The sequence below is a fragment of the Lissotriton vulgaris genome, chromosome 1_1 (genome assembly GCF_964263255.1).
Source record: "Lissotriton vulgaris chromosome 1_1, aLisVul1.2, whole genome shotgun sequence".
NCBI lineage: Eukaryota > Metazoa > Chordata > Amphibia > Caudata > Salamandridae > Lissotriton > Lissotriton vulgaris.
Genome location: NC_141685.1, coordinates 268,069,282 through 268,090,984, shown reverse-complemented (window position 1 = coordinate 268,090,984; position 21,703 = coordinate 268,069,282). Strand labels below are relative to the sequence as shown.

Sequence of the window (21,703 nt, the reverse complement as noted above, 5' to 3'; positions counted from 1 at the left end):
TACGCAACGCCACTCAACTACACAACGCCACTCAACTACGCAACGCCACTCAACTACGCAACGCCACTCAACTACGCAACGCCACTCAACTATGCAACGCCACTCACACATGCAATGCCACTCAACTACGCAACGCCACTCAACTACGCAACGCCACTCAACTACGCAACGCCACTCAACTACGCAACGCCACTCAACTACGCAACGCCACTCAACTACGCAACGCCACTAAACTACGCAACGCCACTCACACATGCAACGCCACTCACACATGCAACGCCACTCACACATGCAACGCCACTCACACATGCAACGCCACTCACACATGCAACGCCACTCAACTACGCAACGCCACTCAACTACGCAACGCCACTCAACTACGCAACGCCACTCAACTACGCAACGCCACTCAACTACGCAACGCCACTCACACATGCAATGCCACTCAACTACGCAACGCCACTCAACTACGCAACGCCACTCAACTACGCAACGCCACTCAACTACGCAACGCCACTCAACTACGCAACGCCACTCAACTACGCAACGCCACTAAACTACGCAACGCCACTAAACTACGCAACGCCACTAAACTACGCAACGCCACTCACACATGCAACGCCACTCACACATGCAACGCCACTCACACATGCAACGCCACTCACACATGCAACGCCACTCAACTACGCAACGCCACTCAACTACGCAACGCCACTCAACTACGCAACGCCACTCAACTACGCAACGCCACTCAACTACGCAACGCCACTCAACTACGCAACGCCACTCAACTACGCAACACCACTAAACTACGCAACGCCACTCACACATGCAACGCCACTCAACTACGCAACGCCACTCAACTACGCAACGCCACTCAACTACGCAACGCCACTAAACTACGCAACGCCACTAAACTACGCAACGCCACTCAACTACGCAACGCCACTCAACTACGCAACGCCACTAAACTACGCAACGCCACTAAACTACGCAACGCCACTAAACTACGCAACGCCACTAAACTACGCACCGCCACTCACACATGCAACGCCACTCACACATGCAACGCCACTCACACATGCAACGCCACTCACACATGCAACGCCACTCAACTACGCAACGCCACTCAACTACGCAACACCACTCAACTACGCAACGCCACTCAACTACGCAACGCCACTCAACTACGCAACGCCACTCAACTACGCAACGCCACTCAACTACGCAACGCCACTCAACTACGCAACGCCACTCAACTACGCAACGCCACTCAACTACGCAACGCCACTAAACTACGCAACGCCACTAAACTACGCAACGCCACTAAACTACGCAACGCCACTAAACTACGCAACGCCACTCACACATGCAACGCCACTCACACATGCAACGCCACTCACACATGCAACGCCACTCACACATGCAACGCCACTCACACATGCAACGCCACTCAACTACGCAACGCCACTCAACTACGCAACGCCACTCAACTACGCAACGCCACTCAACTACGCAACGCCACTCAACTACGCAACGCCACTCAACTACGCAACGCCACTCAACTACGCAACGCCACTCAACTACGCAACGCCACTAAACTACGCAACGCCACTAAACTACGCAACGCCACTAAACTACGCAACGCCACTCACACATGCAACGCCACTCACACATGCAACGCCACTCACACATGCAACGCCACTAAACTACGCAACGCCACTAAACTACGCAACGCCACTAAACTACGCAACGCCACTAAACTACGCAACGCCACTAAACTACGCAACGCCACTAAACTACGCAACGCCACTAAACTACGCAACGCCACTCACACATGCAACGCCACTCACACATGCAACGCCACTCACACATGCAACGCCACTCACACATGCAACGCCACTCACACATGCAACGCCACTCAACTACGCAACGCCACTCAACTACGCAACGCCACTCAACTACGCAACGCCACTCAACTACGCAACGCCACTCAACTACGCAACGCCACTCAACTACGCAACGCCACTCAACTACGCAACGCCACTCAACTACGCAACGCCACTCAACTACGCAACGCCACTCAACTACGCAACGCCACTAAACTACGCAACGCCACTAAACTACGCAACGCCACTAAACTACGCAACGCCACTCACACATGCAACGCCACTCACACATGCAACGCCACTCACACATGCAACGCCACTCAATTACGCAACGCCACTCAACTACGCAACGCCACTCAACTACGCAACGCCACTCAACTACGCAACGCCACTCAACTACGCAACGCCACTCAACTACGCAACGCCACTAAACTACGCAACGCCACTCACACATGCAACGCCACTCACACATGCAACGCCACTCACACATGCAACGCCACTCACACATGCAACGCCACTCACACATGCAACGCCACTCAACTACGCAACGCCACTCACACATGCAACGCCACTCACACATGCAACGCCACTCACACATGCAACGCCACTCACACATGCAACGCCACTCACACATGCAACGCCACTCAACTACGCAACGCCACTCAACTACGCAACGCCACTCAACTACGCAACGCCACTCAACTACGCAACGCCACTCACACATGCAATGCCACTCAACTACGCAACGCCACTCAACTACGCAACGCCACTCAACTACGCAACGCCACTCAACTACGCAACGCCACTCAACTACGCAACGCCACTCAACTACGCAACGCCACTCAACTACGCAACGCCACTCAACTACGCAACGCCACTAAACTACGCAACGCCACTAAACTACGCAACGCCACTCACACATGCAACGCCACTCACACATGCAACGCCACTCACACATGCAACGCCACTCACACATGCAACGCCACTCAACTACGCAACGCCACTCAACTACGCAACGCCACTCAACTACGCAACGCCACTCAACTACGCAACGCCACTCAACTACGCAACGCCACTCAACTACGCAACGCCACTCAACTACGCAACGCCACTCAACTACGCAACGCCACTCACACATGCAATGCCACTCACACATGCAATGCCACTCAACTACGCAACGCCACTCACACATGCAATGCCACTCAACTACGCAACGCCACTCAACTACGCAACGCCACTCAACTACGCAACGCCACTCAACTACGCAACGCCACTCAACTACGCAACGCCACTCAACTACGCAACGCCACTCAACTACGCAACGCCACTCAACTACGCAACGCCACTCAACTACGCAACGCCACTCAACTATGCAACGCCACTCAACTACGCAACGCCACTCAACTACGCAACGCCACTCAACTACGCAACGCCACTCAACTACGCAAGGCCACTCAACTACGCAACGCCACTCAACTACGCAAGGCCACTCAACTACGCAAGGCCACTCAACTACGCAAGGCCACTGAACTACGCAAGGCCACTGAACTACGCAAGGCCACTCAACTACGCAAGGCCACTCAACTACGCAAGGCCACTCAACTACGCAAGGCCACTCAACTACGCAAGGCCACTCAACTACGCAAGGCCACTCAACTACGCAAGGCCACTCAACTACGCAAGGCCACTCAACTACGAAAGGCCACTCAACTACGCAAGGCCACTCACACAGGCAACGCCACTCACACAGGCAACGCCACTCACACAGGCAACGCCACTCACACACAGGCAACGCCACTCACACACACAACGCCACTCACACACACAACGCCACTCACACACGAAAAACCACTCACGTTGCCAATAGGTCTCGCAGTACGAAAGTTGGAGCCATTACAATTGCAAATAACAATGCCTTTCACTTCGGTTATCATTTTAAATACATAAAGGGCTTTGTCATTTACAAAACCAATAGCTCCAACTTTCCTACTGCGAGACCTATTGGCAACGCCAGTGCTTGTTAGTGATCCTGGTACGACAGTAATGAGTGAGACCCTCAGGTCAATGACACAGGCGCAGAGAAAGGCAAGGAAAGAAAACATGGAGACTAATGATAAAGTCGATAAACTTGAGAAACAAGGAAAATTAAAGGAGAAGAAAAGTCTGTTAAATAAAAAAGGATCCAAGCATCAGAACAACGAAAGCGCTATTAAAGAGGGAAATTTGAGGCAACCTACTCTCCACGAGTCCTTTGCGGCTGTTGCACCGAGCCCGGTGCTATCCCATACACGAGCGGAGTCTTTGGCGAATGGGAGCGCAGGTGAGCTAGGAGAGCCGAGCCCGGGTCTGTCGGATAGTCAGGTGATGATGGGAGCCACAGGCTGGGAGAACGATGTGCGGATCCTGGAAGAATCGAGCAGTTTGGCGTCTCTCCCTGCAGGCTCCTCGGGACACGCGCGGAGGGGACAGAGCGAGCAGGCTGATCCTCCAGAGCTGCAAATAGACGCTTCTGGTAAGGAGGGCGCCGGGGGTGGCAGAGAATTATCTTTGGACAATACTGCTGACAATGCTGACAATACTGCTGATACGAGGGTTATAAATGATGGCAAAAACAGTCTGGATGCACAGGATCTCGGCGCGAAATCACTGTCTGAGCCTGATGATAGCACGATTATTGATATAGACTGTAGTACTGATGCTACGTGTGAGATTCCAAACTCACAAAATAACCCCGCAATTGGCATGACTGCAGAAGATACGTGCAGGCATCTAAATGAAGGGTCGGAGGTCATTAAGGCATTATATTCAGGTGCAGAGCAGGCAACATGTCCCAAGGATACTAATCAGGAACAGCATATAGCTGGGTTGGATCCTAAAGAACATGATGATGGTGCAATCACTGTACATGGCATAGCAGGGGCAACAACGTTTCCTGGCTCCCCCAGTGATGATTGTTTTTTCTCCTTGCCTGAGACGGAGGACGGAGGAAGAGGATGACAAGGTTTCTGTTGATGGTATAACGGGAAGTGAGACTGATAGCTCAGAAGCGGCCTCTGATTCGGCAGTATCAACGCCAGAGAGCGAGGCAACACATAAGGCATATACTAAAAGGAGAGCCAAGAAAAACAGGTCTCGCAGCAGGGTAAGCTGTTCGATGAGCCCTTCACATTCCGAAGTGCCTAAAAAATTGGACTGGGACTACTCGGCCACCTCACAGCTTTATCAAGAGGGCGGTATTAACTCAGTGCGTACACAGACTAACACCCCAGGTCAAGCAGCTACTATGGATATGCTGCATTCTACTTTGAAGCAAATGCAGCGGGAGGCTAGGAATGAATCTCGAAGGGCAAAGCAGGCCAGTCAAAAAATACAGGGTTCACTCCAGAAAGTGAATAAACTTTACGCAGACATGGCAGCAAGGATCACAGAGGTTGAGGCCAGAACTGAAAGGCTGGAAGAAGATGTTGGGAAGTGGAAAGAGTTTAAAACTGAGCAAGAAAAAATGACTGCTGATGTACACTGGAAGCTTGAAGATTATGAAAATCGTCAAAGGAGGAACAATGTTAGACTGCTTTGGGTGGTCGAAGAAAAGAAGGGCAGGATGTCCGGGGGTTTGTTGTGAATTTGCTTAGGGGGTCCTTTCCAGAGCTATCCTCCTGGAACTGGGAGAATGAGATACAGAGGGCTCATAGATTCCCCCTGTTCCAGAGAAAAGGGGTGGCAACTGACAAACCAAGGGCTACTTTGATATATGTTGGAAACTTTTTATTGAGGCAGGAAATCATAGACAAGGCCAAGCCTGATGCGAGGCGGACGTATAATGGTACAACGTTTTTCGCCCGCCCAGATTTGTCATGCGACAGTAGAAAGGAGATGGCGCATGGGGCAAATGATAACCCCTTTTCAGAATATAGGCTGTGAGGCCTATCTAATGTTTCCATCTCGCCTCAAAGTAGTGAGTGATGGGCAGAGTAGGATCTTCTTTTCCGAGATTAAAGCTCAGGCTTATTTGGACAAGATAAAAGGTAGGAAGGGAGGCTCAAAGTCCACGACAGTTGCCCTAAGGCAATCGAAGGGAAAATGATCGGTAGCAGAAAGCAGCTATAAACAGCATTTAGTAAGGGGGATGTAGCATGTCACGTTATGATATAGGTATAGGTCAGAGGTACATTATGGATTCAGCAGGAGCAGGGGCCAGGAGGGGTGACTGACACTTGGGGCTACAGCTGTCACGCATAGGTCAGGACTGACCGATTTGCCTGTAAGGGGGGTGAGAGGGGGTTGGGAGGGAGGGGGAGGGAGGGGATCAAAGGGCACGCTGGTTTCGTGTTGGATCTTCACATGCACGGGAATATTGGTAAAATGCGGGGTGGTGAATGGGTACTGATAAGGCAACAATGGAGAAATGGCATAAAAAATGTTTTATCAATGAAAGATTGTTGGGACAATTATCTGGTGTGCATTAATGGGTACGCGTATAATGACGGTGAATGTTTGTGGTCTAAATGATTGTAATAAGAGGCAACGGGTTGCCACGTGGCTAAGATCTTTAAATTTGGATTTTGTGTGCCTTCAGGAAACCCATATAGAAGGACAACAAGGTTATTTATTAGAGCAGTTGGGGTTTAATGTATTGGCGTACTCTAAGCAAGGGACAAAAATAGGGGAGTTGCAATTCTGTCAACGCAGAGATGTTATCATAAGGAAGAAGCTTGAAGACCAATGGGGCAGATGGGTGTTATTAGAACTTAAAATCAACAACGAGTGGGTTACTTTAGGGTGTATATATGGTTTGACGGAGGATGATCCAGATATTCTCGATTTTTTGGATCTGTAGTTAGCTGCTTGGTCCCCAATTATTATCCTGACTGGAGACTTTAACATCAAGGGAGCAGGGGGAGTGGGTGGGATACTGAATGGTCGGTATCAGGGTAGGAAGAGGAGAGTCTGACGTTCTTTATGTGGTCTTATGAGAAATAATGCCTTATTGGATGTATGGGGGACTTTAAGACCTGGAGAACAGGGACTTACCTACTACTCAGCCCCGCACAAAGTCTGTGTAAGATTAGATTACTTTTTTGTTTCAAATACTTTACAAACCAAGATTAAAATTGAGACAACCTCGGATAATCTCTGACCACAACCCTTTGATCTTAACAATAGACTTTGGTATAGCTGAAGGGTTGGGTCGAGTATGGACATTTGAGAGAGGGCTGCTTAAAGAAGAGGCTTATATTGCACACATGACTAAGTGGATAAGGAATTTTCTGGATATAAATAGAGGAAGCACGGCGGTGGGGAACATGTGGGACTCCTTTAAGGCGGCAGTACGAGGGGAAACAATAAGCTTTAGCGCAGCAAGTCGGAGGAAGGAAAGGCAAAGGGAGGCAGAGCAAGTCAAGGCTGTGACAGACGCAGAGGAGAACTTAACTCAGAGTGTGGTAAGGGGTGTACCTTCAGATCAAGTGTTGGTTAGAATAGCAAAAGCAAAGATGGAGGCTGAGGAAAGCATTGCCAATAAGGCAGCTAACATATACTTAGTGAATAGGGAGAGATGTTATGAATTTAACGAATCTGTCGGTCGCACCCTCGCTATCCGAACAAGGCAGAATGTGTCTACAGGGCAAGTGAGGGAGATCCTTGATGAGATGGGAACAGTATATGTAGATCCAGAGGGGATACGTGAAGTTTTTAGGAAATTTTACATCTCATTATATGATCAAGATTTACCAAGTGATGTTTCTAAAATAGGCGAGTACTTGCGGGATATCCCGGTAGACATTCTACGGGAGGGTGTGGCAAGGAATCTGGAGGCACCTTTTACTGAGGAAGAAGTTTTGACTGCGTTGACTAATCTCCCCTCTGGTAAGGCCGCAGGCCCCGATCAAATTCCTTTGGAATTCTCAGTGGCGTAAAGGTGATAGGTAAAACAATTTGAATGCTGACACAAGCTGAAAATGCTAGAGTGAGAAGGAGTAGCAGGTTGAGAAGTTGCAGCTGTTATGAAGGTGAGGGCGTGTGTCTTCTGTGTCTATTTAAACTTTTCCACTCAGTGAAACCATGGGGGGGTGGGGCGGGAGGGCGGTGGGAGAAGGCGACGAGGAATGGGTTAAAAGAGCAGCAGGCGGGGGAGGGGAGTGCAGGCGGAGGGGGTGAATGGTGCAGGCAGAGAGGGAGATGGTGCAGACACAGGGGGAGATGGTGCAGGGAGAGGGTGAGATGGTGCAGGCAGGGAGTGAGATGGTGCAGGCAGAAGTTGAGATGGTGCAGGCAGGGGGTGAGATGGGGCAGGCAGGGGGTGAGATGGTGCAGGCAGAGGATGAGGTGGTGCAGGCAGAGGATGAGATGGTGCAGGCAGGGGGTGAGATGGTGCAGGCAGAGGGTGAGATGGTGCAGGCAGAGGGTGAGATGGTGCAGGCAGGTGGAGAGATGGTGCAGGCGGGGGTGAGATGGTGCAGGCGGAGGGGAGATGGTGCAGGCAGAGGGAGAGTTGATGCAGGCCGATGGAGAGATGGTGCAGGCAGAGGGAGAGATGGTGCAGGCGGAGGGGGGATGGTGCAGGCAGAGGGGAGATGGGGCAGGCAGAGGGAGAGATGGTGCAGGCAGAGGGAGAGATGGTGCAGGCAGAGGGAGAGATGGTGCAGGCGGGGGGAGAGATGGTGCAGGCGGGGGGAGAGATGGTGCAGGCGGAGGGAGAGATGGTGCAGGCGGAGGGAGAGATGGTGCAAGCAGGGGGAAAGATGGTGCAGGCGGAGGGAGGGATGGTGCAGGCGGAGGGAGAGATGGTGCAGGCAGGGGGAGAGATGGTGCAGGTGGAGGGAGAGATGGTGCAGGCAGAGGGAGAGATGGTGCAGGCAGAGGGAGAGATGGTAGAAGGGAGATGGTGCAGGCAGAGGGGAGATGGTGCAGGCAGAGGGAGAGATGGTGCAGGCAGAGGGAGAGATGGTGCAGGCAGAGGGAGAGATGGTGCAGGCAGAGGGAGAGATGGTGCAGGCAGAAGGAGAGATGGTGCAGGCAGAGGGAGAGATGGCGCGGACAGAGGGAGAGATGATGCAGGCAGAGGGGATATGGTGCAGGCAGAGGGGAGATAGTGCAGGCAGAGGGTGAAATTGGTCCATGTGGTAAGTCGTGAGGGGGTGACACCATGAGTTACCCGCACCGGGTGACACCAACCCTAGTGACGCCACTGCTAGTCATGCATGAAAAACGTTCATTTGAAAACGGGGAGACGATTTATCAAGGTTTCATGCAGCGCTGCAAGACTCCGTACTGAGATGAGTGGAAGAGAGCGTGCAGGAATTCACCATTTTTAACATTCTATAGCACATTCCTGTACTCTCCTTGCGCTGGCACACTCAGTGCAGCTTAGCGCCAAATCAGGGCACCATTGCTGAGTGGTGCAAGGGTGCCTGCGTTGTAAGCAGGATCGTTTTGTACTACAGCAAAAGGGATGCAGGGAGAAACAAGACATATGACATTTAACACAACGTTATTACATTAACTCAACAACTCTCTCTGATATGCCCCCTGCAACTGCTACTTTATGATGCTAGTAGCGGCGGCTCTTCCGCAGTGATGGAGGAGCGTCGCCCCACTGCCTCAGCCAGCAGCTGAATAATAAAACAATATTTTAATATTATTTTATTTTTCAGCTGCTGACTGAGCGAGAGTGTTTGGAGATGGGCCGGACAATTATTATTATTGTATTTCTTATATAGCGCCAGAATCGACCCCCGAAGGGGTATCTCCGCGCTTGCCTTGGGAACCCGTCCTGGTTTTTCCCTGTGAGATAGCCCCTACAGGGCATCCCCAAGGTGAAAGCCAGGCATCCCGCCGCAGGGGGGCCGTTGTGGAGATTAAGCAAGCTTAATGCACAGAGTTGCAGAGTGTGAACCCATGATTAGGTCAGGCACCGAAGCGAGAATTATCGAGTCCATGGACATTTGAGCTCAAGACCCCGCCCCAATGGCAATGGGGCGGGGTCATGCTAACTGTGCATGTCTGTTTGGCGGCCGTCTTATGCTGTCCAAACAGACATGCACAGGTATGTTTCTCTAACACAGCTGTATTGCATTGCCAGGTTGGAGAAACAGCACAGAATCCATGTGCCTGAGAGAGCTTTAAACAAGCCCGCTCAAGCCAATACTAGTGCCGCTTTCATGCTGCATGAGCGCAGTGCGGAGATTACGCAGAGACCCTCTGATGCTGTCCCAGGGGCTCCTGGGACCAGGAAGCAGAGGAGCACCAAGGTGCCAGGTTGCAGAAGCAACACCAGGTAAGTTTTTCGTTTTTTAATTATTCAGCGCTCCCTACTCGCGCTCCCATTGTGCCCCCTCCACACACCCCACCACCATATGCGCCGGCTGCCACTGGATGGTACCTTCCAGCGGCTAGCAGGTGTAGGTAACACAAACCCTGTATGGGCGTGGGGATTGCCTGGTTGAGTTGGGTGAACCCGCCTAGATCTAGCATAAACCTCCTATTCAATTTGTTCAAACAGGTTAAACCTCTGAAGATTTTCTCCTTTTCCTCCTCTGCTGTGGTCCAAGGATGCACATCCCCTCCAAATAGCATTGATCGAGGCCATTATGAAAGTTTGTATTGCATTTTGGGTTACCTTTTATAGTTTTCACCTGGTTGCCAACCGCTTCCACTTGACAGCAAATTTCATATGCAATTTGCTGTTTTTGGAGATAATCACAATTTGCTTTGCAAATTTGAAACCATAGTTTGGGATTCACTCTTTTTTCACATTTTAAGGAATCGCCAATTATTCACAGCACTGTGCTTTTTGCAAAAAATCTTTTGGACCAATTGTACTTTGCAAAAGGCCGAAGTTGTGGCCGCAAACCAGTGTGCAAAAGTTTCTCAACTCGCAAATGCTTTGTACATTAAGCCCTTAATTCTTTAATAGTCATTGCAACTCATCCAATACAATTACAATATTTACAAAAGTTATACAGTTACACCAATTGTCTTGAACAGTTTCATTTAAGTCAAGAAAATGTCAATTTCTTTTGTTCTTTTTCATTAGTGGAAGGGAACAGGGGAACGTACGAATCCAAACATATGCTGGATAGAGAAAGACTGAGTCAAGCCAATTATATGCATGAAATAAGATTTCTACCCTGGACTAGATGCATGAATGAAGTCATGGCCTTGATCTTATGTCCAAAATTGCTGGCAGAAATGTTGTAAAGAAAAGTAGTCCAGTCTGACACTGTGACATTATTCAGACTTCAAGGATATGGTCTTAGCCGTGTCATGGTAGAACCACTGACTGTCACTGCGGTGTACTCGCAAGCAACAATTTAGGGATTCGATTAGTCCGCTTTCGTGGCTGCTTAAAGCTCGCTTCTTCCTCTGCCGAGAGTGGCGTAGCAAGGGTGTGGTGGGCATGGATGCACGCGAGGAGCGTGCGTCCTCTTGCGTCCCTTGACAGGGCGTAAGGGGCAACCATGATTGAGATGAAATGGGATGCGCGCAACCCTGGACTCTGGTGCCGCTGCACCTGCTCCACTGCTGAAAACAACTCCCTGGTTCTGACTTGATGTTATTTTGAGGAAATTATCTGCTTCCATTCAAAACATTATCTGTTACCTCTTGCATCTACAGCAATGTCATTTTCATATACATCTAAACGGCTACATCAAGCTGCAATATCCGCTAACCTCCAAAACAGACAACACCTGTCTTTATTTCGAGTTCCTGCTATCAAAGCGTTTATGGAAGGACTTAAAAGAATAATTCCACCTTGAGTTCCACCTTCCCCAGTCTGGAACCTCAATAGTTTCCTTACCAGGCTCATGGGACATCCATTTGAAACTCTACACAAATGTGAGTTACAGTTCCTCACTTGGAAAGTGCCCTTTCTGGTAGCTATCACATCCCGCAGGAGAGTTAGTGAACTCCAGGCAATAACCATACAAGAAATATTTTTGCAAATGCATCATAGTAAAGTGATTCAAATTTCTACCCGATATAGTTTCTACCTTCCACCTTAATCAGTCTGTTGAACTTGTTTTATTCCCCTCAACCAGACTCGGGGGCAGAATGTGCTCTTCACATGCTAGACATCAAAAGGGCATTACTATACTACCTAGAAATAACTAAACCTTTTAGAAAGACTAAACAACTCTTTGTATCTTTCTCCCCACCTCACAAGGGTAATCCCATTTCAAAAACAGGAATTGCAAGATGGATTGTCAAGTGCATACAAATATGCTACCTCAAAGCTAAACACACACTAACCATTCCCCCTAGAGCTAATTCTACACACAAACTAGGGGCTTCTATGGCATTCTTAGGGAATATTCCCCTAGATGACATCTGTAAAGCAGCAATTTGGTCTACACTGCACACTTTCACTAAACGCTATTGTGTAGATGTGCAAGCAAAACAACAAGCTAGTGTGGGCCAGGCTGTATTGAGAAAACTTTGTCAGACCACTGCAATGGATATAGGTTGCCACCGCTAAGGAGGGAAACTGCTATATAGTCTATGCTAAAGTATACCGTCTACAGCCCATATGCCTCGAACGGAAAATGCTACTTACCAGTATGCATTTGTTCTTGGCATGTAGAGTTGTATACGCCCACCCACCTCCCCAGATAACTTTATCCGTTGCAGTATTATCTTACTTAGATACATTACACATGGACATCCTTTTCTACTTTCCTACTAACTCCATTATTACCCTTCATGGCAAAAAACAAACTGGGGATGGAGTCGATGCCCATGCGCACTGTCATCATAAGGAGAAGTCTCCTATCTCGTGACTAACGAGCACTTCTTCAACAAAAACAAACTGCAAATATCCAAGCCCAAAACCAGGTGGCGATCTATGCTAAAGTATACAACTCTACAGCTCTACATGCCAAGAACAGATGCATACTGGTAAGTAGCATTTTCCTTTCTTCACGTTCTTGGATTTCTGTGAGCACTAATAAAATGGGAAAGCATTGGTTAGTGTTTTATTTTCTAATTGCAGGCCTATGGGTCTTGGTATGCTCAAAATTAATGATTGGGATGAGGACAGAGGGATGTAGGGATGATGCCTGGTTACTTATCGGTAATCTTCATTATCCTTAGTCCCTCGAGTCCTCAATACAGTCACTACGACTCACCTACCCCTCCAAACCACCCCTCCATTTGGTGGCCTTCAATATAGGATTGGTTTTACTTGAAGTGGCACAAAAAACCATACGGTAGTATAGGGCTCGAGGGATGTTTAGAGACCTGCCTAAGTATTATCCCCCAGGGAAACTACAGCTATAACCAAAAAACTTAGGGGTCTAAATTAGAAATCCTTTGGTGATTCTTTATTATTGTACCTATGCCAACTAATGTGCGTAGGAACAGAAGACAAGCTAAACTAACAAACCATATCAATAGAATGCGAAACACCAGCAACTGTCAGTCAAACTTAGTTGAGGATTCCCATCAAAGTCTTGTATTAATCAATATTCTCATCTGGTTATCCTTCCAGGGTATTATGTCTCTTGATTTTTGAGACACCCAGCATACCCTGATGACCGGTTCGGGGTGACGACCCACAGTCACTCGGTTGTACCACATGGTATTGATATGATGGGAAGGTGCAGTGCAAAAATAATATGTGTGGTGATTAAAAGAGGATAGGGAACTTAACAAAAACCTATTTAATAAACGGAAGCCCCTTCCAATTAAAAGCAAGAACAGTATAACACAATAATCTATTGATATGGTTTGTTGGTTTAGCTTGTCTTCTGTTCCTACGCACATTAGTTGGCATAGGTACAATAATAAAGAATCACCAAAGGATTTCTAATTTAGACCCCTAAGTTTTTTGGTTATAGCTTTACTTGAAGTGGCACAGGGTAAGTAATCCTTAACACCCATGCGTGGGAGGATCCTTTCTTTCTTCTGTTTTTTTTCTCCTGTGAGGGGTGAGGCCACCCTAAAAATAAAGTAGTGATTGTGACGAGGACTCCTAGAACTAAAGATAATGAAGATTACCGGTAAGTAACCAGGCATGCCCTTGCATTCAAATTTCACACGACATACCGACAAACGTCATTTACCGACATTTTGCACATGCCTAAGCACCACCATTTAAAAAAACAGAAACCAAATATAGGCTGTTGCCTGTTTATGGCAGTCCCTACCCATGGACATTCTACCAAGGTGAAAATTAAGCCCTGCAGTACTGGTTTTTGCCAGAAAGTATTAGAGAGGCGGTCATTATCATGATACCAAAGCCCGATCGGGACCCCCACGTGGCGAAGTCATGCAGACCGATCTTGCTTCCTAATATAGATATGAAAATATGAGTGGTGTTATGGCACACCGTCTGTTGGGTCACATGTCCTTTTTAATCCATACTGGCCAATGAGGATTTATTCCCAAACAAAGCACTGCAAATAATCTCATGAAGTTGGCCTTGGTGTGGCACTCCCCCAGAGTTGAACAGGAGGACTGCGCTGTGGCACTGCTTGATATTGAACAAGCGATTGATTCGGTGGAATGGGGGTATATCTGAGAAACACAGAGTAATGTAAATGGGTCCAGGGTTCCTCCGGTGGCTCCAGTTAATCTATACGGCTCCACGAGCTAGGGTGCGCCAGGGGGTATTGATCTCTTGTGTGTTTGAACTACGAGTACGGCGACTGGAGTGGTGGCGGATTCGATTGGGAGGCACAAACCACGGGGTGTCTATGTAAGCAGACGATACTCTAGTGTATTTACAGCAACCAGTCCAGGCAATTCTGACAATGTTGATTGTGCTCTCCCACTTTGGGGAGGTGTCGGGTTTGAAGACGAATCCTAATAAGTTGAGGTTGTCGCCGGTGGGTCGTCTGGCAAAGAGGGCGAGGGGGGACATACCGGAGGTGGGACTTCCATTGGTAACTTCGGAACTGAAGTATTTGGGGATCAAACTGGCCAATGATCCCGCCCGGTAGGGCAGGTGATCGATGGGATCAAAGGTTCAATTCGTTTTTGGCAGCAGTTACCGCTGTCCCTTATGGGCAGAATTGCAATTATTCAAATGGTAATACTCCCTCGATGCCTGTATGCTTTACAGAACTCTCTCTATGAGGTGCCGGCCCACATTTTTAAGTCCCTGAACACATTGTTGATAGAATTATTATGGGAGTCCAAAAGAAAGAGAGTAAGTCTCGAGACACTGCAGAGAACATGGCAGAGCGGCGGACTGGAGGTCCCACACTTGGAATTATATTACAAGGCATCACAGCTCCAGCATGCAATTCATTGGTGGGACGAGAATGATAACTGGAACAGGAGGCTGCTGGCGGGCACCTATGGGGGACACTCGCTGGCAGCATTACTAATGATGGGGGCGAGTACCCCTCAGACAGTACCATACATAATTCGGCATGTGGCATGGGTCTTGGAGCGTGTCGTTAAAAAAGTGGTGAGACATGCCCCGTACGTCCCAGATATGTCCCTCTGGGTGGTACAATCATTCGCAATGACGGCACGGCGATGGAAGGAGGATGGGTGTTTGACGATGGGTGATTTGTTCCAAAACAAACAATTTATTACTAGGGAGGAAGCGGAATCACTGTTCGAGTTGGGGACAGGTCAATTTCTTCAATATGGGAAGATTAACCTAGTAGCACTGGGGATATGGACTTCCACCCCTGATGAACCTGCGGTAACCAGGGTTTTGCAGGTTATGTTTTGTATGGCGAGGGGGAGGCGCTTTATTACACACCTGTACAGAGCATTGCGGGAGGACTTGACCAGTGTACCCCTACCGGTCCAGGGTAGGTTGGAGGCTATACTGGGGGAGCCCTTGTCCGAGAGAGACTGGATTAGGATTCATGAAGGGGTCAAAGCTGTCAACTCGAATGTCAGGTTTAAATGAGTCCAATATAACTTTGTACACCAGACATACCTCACCCCCAAAACACTTAGTAGAATCTTCCCGACCAGACCTGATAGCTGCCCTAGATGCGGGGCTGCTGCCTCTGACTTTATTCACATGGTGTGGACATGCCAGATGCTGTCTCAGTACGGGACCTCGGTTCCGGAGAAAATACAGAAGGCGACCGGATGGTCCGTGTCCAAAGGTATACGGGAGGTGCTACTGGGTCTTTTGCCCGCTCCGAAGCAAAATAAACTAAGCAGGAGGTTTGTGATGCTGGGGTTGGCATTGCCAAACGACGGATCCCTATATCATGGATGGGCACTGCTCCTCCAATGATTGAACTGTGGTTGTACGATTCGGGTGAGTGGGCGGCGGTAGAAGCTTTCAGAATGAAGAGAATGCGACGGGATGAGAAATTGGAGGATGATCTGTGGGCATGGATGACCATGCTGGCGGATATAAAAGACCTGCAAGCCTGACATTAGCATCCTCTATACGCAATCCCCCACATGACTGACATTGACGCATTATACCAGACTAGATGCTGCGGTAGCTATGTAGTGAGTGTCAAGACCATAAGACCTTGGACAATGTATGAGGGGGAGTGACGCTGACAGTTTGCTGACAACTTGAGGTTGGGTGGGGTGTGTTCTGGGTAGTTGGGTTCTTATATCATTATCCTAGCTGGAAAATACAAGGTGGCGTAGTGGAACGAATATATGTCTACTGTACTGTTGTGAGAAAATTGTACCAATTGTATACAGATATCAGATGTGTCTATAATGCTGGATGAAAGTTCCTTAAATGCCAATAAAGAAATAATAAATAAATAAAAAATTATACCACGGTGAAGCGATGCAGCAGCTAGCGCTGATCCTAATACATTAGAAGTTAACTACTGGGCAACTAAGAGAAGAAGGAATGGCTTCTGTTATTGTGGTAATGACTCACTTTCTTTAACTCTTTCTCCTCCAGTGCCAAAGTCTGTGAAGAGAAGCTGCGGTACGCAGCTTATAACTGTGTGGCCATTGATACCGATTTCTTACCTACAGAGGAGTGATCGAACTGGACAACGAGGGCGGAGAAATTGCTGATCACAGCGGAGATTACCTAAAGAAGAATTAATTTGCACATTGTTACGGGTCTAACCACTGTCACATAGAAGAGTGGAAAGATGCCTGATTATATAATTTATAAAAAAGTGATCTAACCATGCTGATTTTTCAGTGCTATATTTCCAATTCTAAACTCTAGAGATACATTTCTGCCTCTTGTGAAAATAATATAATGAATAATTTATTTGCTGCTGTTGCCATTATCTATTGATGTTCTAAAATGGTGGACATTCACAGCACTGCTCTGGCTGTATGTTCTACCTTTGAAGAGGGATGTTGGCTGACTGTCGGAGAGGATTGTGTTTGTCCAGACATGTAGAGGTGGTGAGAGCAGAAAAACTCCAAAGTAGAGATACTGCGAGAGAGCTAGAAGGTAAAGTCTATGAAAATCTGCATTGCCGTCATTGTCTCTGTGATCGGCATGATTTAAATAAGCGGGAATTGTGGTCAAGTACATGAAAATCTTGAATTAATGCTTCCAAGGGGTGAGTGATACATTCAGGCCATAGAAATTTGTAAGAGTGCAGTAGTGGATCAGGCAGAAAATAGCTAATTAAGGATTGCCAAAGAGTAGAATGATCTACGCTTCTCCAGGGTTGACTACATCATAGATCCACATGCCTGAATTACTCTTTCAGGCTAGCAATCATCTGTGTCTCATGGTTCAGCAGCTGTGAGATTATGCACTCATTTGGCTATGCCTTGTCCTTGCCACTTGTGCAGTCAATCCACCTCATTACAAGGCTTGAATTCTAGCCAGTGAAGTGAAGGAATAACCTCATTGTCCCTAAGTAAGGTCACATGACCTTGGAAAACCACATAGAAAGTGGTGTTGATAAATTTAAAAAAAACTGGAGAAGATTCCTACTCAGCACTCACCGTCCTTCTATTTATAGTTATGTTCTATATTATCTTGCACTTTTCTATGATGTTGCCTATTGTGTTACCCAGTTCACAAGGACCTCACTGTGGGATTGCTAGAGATAGCAGTTGCTACCCTTGGTATTCCTCATGCACCGCCTCTACACTGCGACCCTTGCTAGAAGACAACATACTGAGGAGAGACCCTGGGACTGTATTACAGTAAGGCCACATAGCGCAGCAGGCATTTGTGTCCGCTTCTTCCTCCCCTCTTGCACTTTAGAAATGCAGTTGGGGCCTCAGATGCTTGTGAAGTCTCTTCTGGTATACGTTATCAAACCAATCCAAATGTTACGCTGGTGTAATCATGATGGGGTAGTACCTCCTTAGCATGTGGGCAGGACCCCATGCAAATGAGGAAAGACCTCTCCACCTGCGCCTTATTACAAACACAAGCGCAGCGGCAAGTTGGTTGTCTGGGGGGTCACACTAACTGTGGGCAGAAAAGAGGTGGCTCATAGTGCACCTGCAAGGTGTCCTACGGGCCAATCTGATAACCCCCAGCAGGTAGGTGCAGTCTCTCCAAATCCTTTTTAACACCTTGGCTGCTCGAGATATTCTTCCCCTGTGCTGGACCACAATAGAAACGGGTGTGGTCATGACGAGCTCATGACTGTGAACTGTGCTTCATGACGAGCTGAGCTCGTCATGAGCACCGAAGGGGTTAAAAGCCAGACAGGTTTTTATCTGCACAGTGGAAGGCTGGATGTCAGCTTCAAACGGGTGGTCTGCTTCTCACTAATGAACTGTCCCCGGTTTCTCTGGGGAGTTATCTTGGCGGTAAAAATTTGGAGGCACATTGACTATTATTTTATGCAATGTGGCGCAGCAAGGAAACTTGCTGCACTACGTTGTGTGAAGTGGAGAGTCTTGAAATGCTTCATATTTACAGTGATATGAAGCTCTTCAGCTCTCTTCTGGCACTGGTGCCGATCACCAATGGAAGCACCCCCGGCACCATAGAGCAAGGGTGCCTGCTCTATGGGTAGGATTGGTTTTGTGGATGAGGTAGTACTTTCCTGCACAAAAACAATCCTTAGAGACATACCCCTCTTTCTGTGTGTGCTTCAGAATACAACACACATAGAAATAGGAAGTAAGCAGCAGGGTTGGATTGGGATTAAAAATCGGCCCGGGCACGCGCAAAAAAACCCGGCCCACATTTGCATAATGCATTCCCTCAAATCACTGCTTTCAGCGTAGTTTTACATAAAAAGGGGGGTAAAAAAAAATGCACGTATTAGTTTACACTAGTGAAACACACCTGAAAACAAGTGAGGCCACTTCTGCTCAGGCCCCCTGCCACGCTCAGTATGCCTACATTAATGGGAGGCCCAGCGAGAGAAAAGGGGTGACACCTCTACCTGTTGCTGCTATACGGGAGGTAATGAGTGCCCATCTCCCTCCAGAAAGGCCACTCGGACACCCACTGGGCCGCTGGCGGTATAGTCGAACAACAGAGACACCGCCCAAATCGGCCCCCAGGCTGCTCAAAAGCAGCCCTCAGCTGGAACACGGCCCCCGGCCCCTCGGGCATTGCCAGAATGCCGCCGTTACCAATCCAACGCTGGTAAGCAGGAGAAATAAGGATATTTGTCTTGGTTATGCCTCTGTCAGGAAGGAGCAGCATTTTGCTGCAAACCCAGGAATATTTGTTTTTGCACAGCTGGGAAACGCCCATGCTTTACCAATGTAATGTCTAACCGACACAAAGTAATGCAAGGTAGCACAATGTGCTACTTTGCGTTACTTAGTATTTACTGAACCACACAATTCCATGCAAAGTGTCTTTGCATGGCTTAGTAAAGGCCTGATATGATTTAGCATCAGGCTGAGCCACATAAATGACATCACAATGACGCAAAATCAATGTAAATCTAGGTCATGGTCCAGCGTTTAGGTTGAAGTAGGGGAGTGTCATTCAGGCGTCCGGTAGAAGGTGGTGTCTGTAGGATATTAGTAGCTCTTTGGGCAATAAATAAGTGGAATAAGATGGAGGCTGTGTGGTGTGTTAGTGTCAGACTAAGACTACCTATCTATATACTATAGTACAGCGCTCTGACACCCGAAAGCGCCTTGTTCTCGCTAAATAAAACAATATAAATAAAAATAAAGAAGAACAGAGTGGTTCTTGCTGAATGAACATTCCGGACCTCAGTGACCTGCTTTCAACACTCGCTCGATGCACCCATGCAGTATGCCGGTCCAAATTAACAACCGTAATAGACTTAATTTAAATCTCGATCTTTGACACAGGTAACAGCCTGTCAACCTGGACTAATCAGGACGGTACGTTCATTACAAAATGCTGGACAAGATTCTTACCACCAAGGTATCTCCCTACACACGTAGGAAGAGAGTCCTTGCGGCTGTGTTTGCCTCAGTGACACTGATATCCTTTACTTAACTTTATTATAGACCAGTATTTATCAAACCTGGCTAAATTATCAGCTGTAAACTTGACTGCTTACCTGTTCAGTAACCCATCTTTCTTCACGCAACAGTTAAGGGCAAGCCGCCATTTTTTAAAAAGCTCGCACACCGGGCAGGTGCACGAACGCACAACCAGCAGCAGTGCTGTACTTGGCGTGATCTTCAAACATGACCATGCTGCACAGAGTGCTTTTTGACCCAGTTTGCAGTGTTCCCATGGTCTCACCACTCTATGCATGTATAGGCAATCGATTTATTATGTCATTGACCAACCAGCTTTCTTATTTTTTGCTTTTTTGTGCTCTTCTTGTCGTATTCTCTGTTCCAATGTTGATTCTCTTTGCATGTTTTAACTTTTTTTTTATAAATGTCATGCATATATTTCTGTGTTCATGTATTTTAAAAACAATCTCTGTTTCGGACATTCAGCCTTGAGAAAGCCATAGGCCTGCGCGCCGACCCAGGGGCAAAATATGTACTGGCTGGCCCTTTTCCATCTGAACATAGTATCGATATTGATATAGAAAACACCTCTGAAATAAATCTCTATATTACATTAATGGAGCACCTGCCTGTATTTCAAGATGGAATATTAAGAGATTCACCTCAAATACCCTGCACATTCATACTATGTCTACCCTATAAATTTCAAACTGCAGCTGTAGATGTGAATGAATGAGACAGAGAAGGGGTAGTGGAGAAAACTGAAGAGCGAGCTGGCAGAAATAATAGAGAGAGGTCAAGGAAACTGGATCTGAGGAGGTAATGGAAGGAGACGATGAACTAAACTAAACGTCGTTGAAGGGGGATCACTGACAGAACATCGGAAACACAAATATTGTGTGAACAGAATATCGTGTCAAAATTATCGAGGACCAAAATATCGAGAAGGTAAGTGCCAATGGGTAAGTATAGATTTACTATTCTTAGCTTCACATCTACGTATCTTGAAGAGATATATATATATATATATATGTGTGGTTGTGTGTATATATATATATATATATATATATATATATATATATATATATATATATATATATATATATATATATATATATATATATGTATCGTCAAGATACCTATATGTGGCATTATTTGTAGTAAAACTTGGCTTACCTATAGAAACTTACCTTTCAATATGTTTGTCCTTGATTTTCTTGATTCTTGAATATTCTTGATATTCTTGTATTTTTTCTATAGTGTAAGATTACTTATGAAACTAGAGTCAACAATATAAGGATTCAAGAGAGTCTCAGCGGTAAGGCTCGTAAATATTAGCACTGTTGCATGTTTAACAAAAAATAATAATCTCAGAAACTAAAGTTTTTTTGTCTCTGAAACCTTATGATATAGACTGCCCAGCCCAGTATGATGGAGCCCACTTCAAAAATGCTTGTTAAAAAGTGCTTGTGCTTTTTAACAAGCATCTTTGAACTGGGCTCAACCATTCATTAAGAACACTGCCATAG

The 21,703-nt window shown here is 47.2% G+C and overlaps 1 protein-coding gene across 1 annotated transcript in view; it reads left to right on the top strand.

The window, feature by feature from the left end:
* Positions 1 to 20,791, top strand: part of LOC147746889 (E3 ubiquitin-protein ligase HECTD3-like) — a 523,212-nt gene extending 502,421 nt beyond the window's left edge. Inside the window, exons 21-23 of the mRNA XM_086952298.1 lie at positions 16,738 to 18,342; positions 18,470 to 20,251; positions 20,332 to 20,791. Coding sequence (XP_086808424.1) covers positions 16,738 to 16,822 — 85 coding nt within the window. The 3' untranslated portion in view covers positions 16,823 to 18,342; positions 18,470 to 20,251; positions 20,332 to 20,791. The remainder of the gene's footprint in view (positions 1 to 16,737; positions 18,343 to 18,469; positions 20,252 to 20,331) is intronic.
* The last annotated feature ends 912 nt before the right edge of the window (positions 20,792 to 21,703 follow it).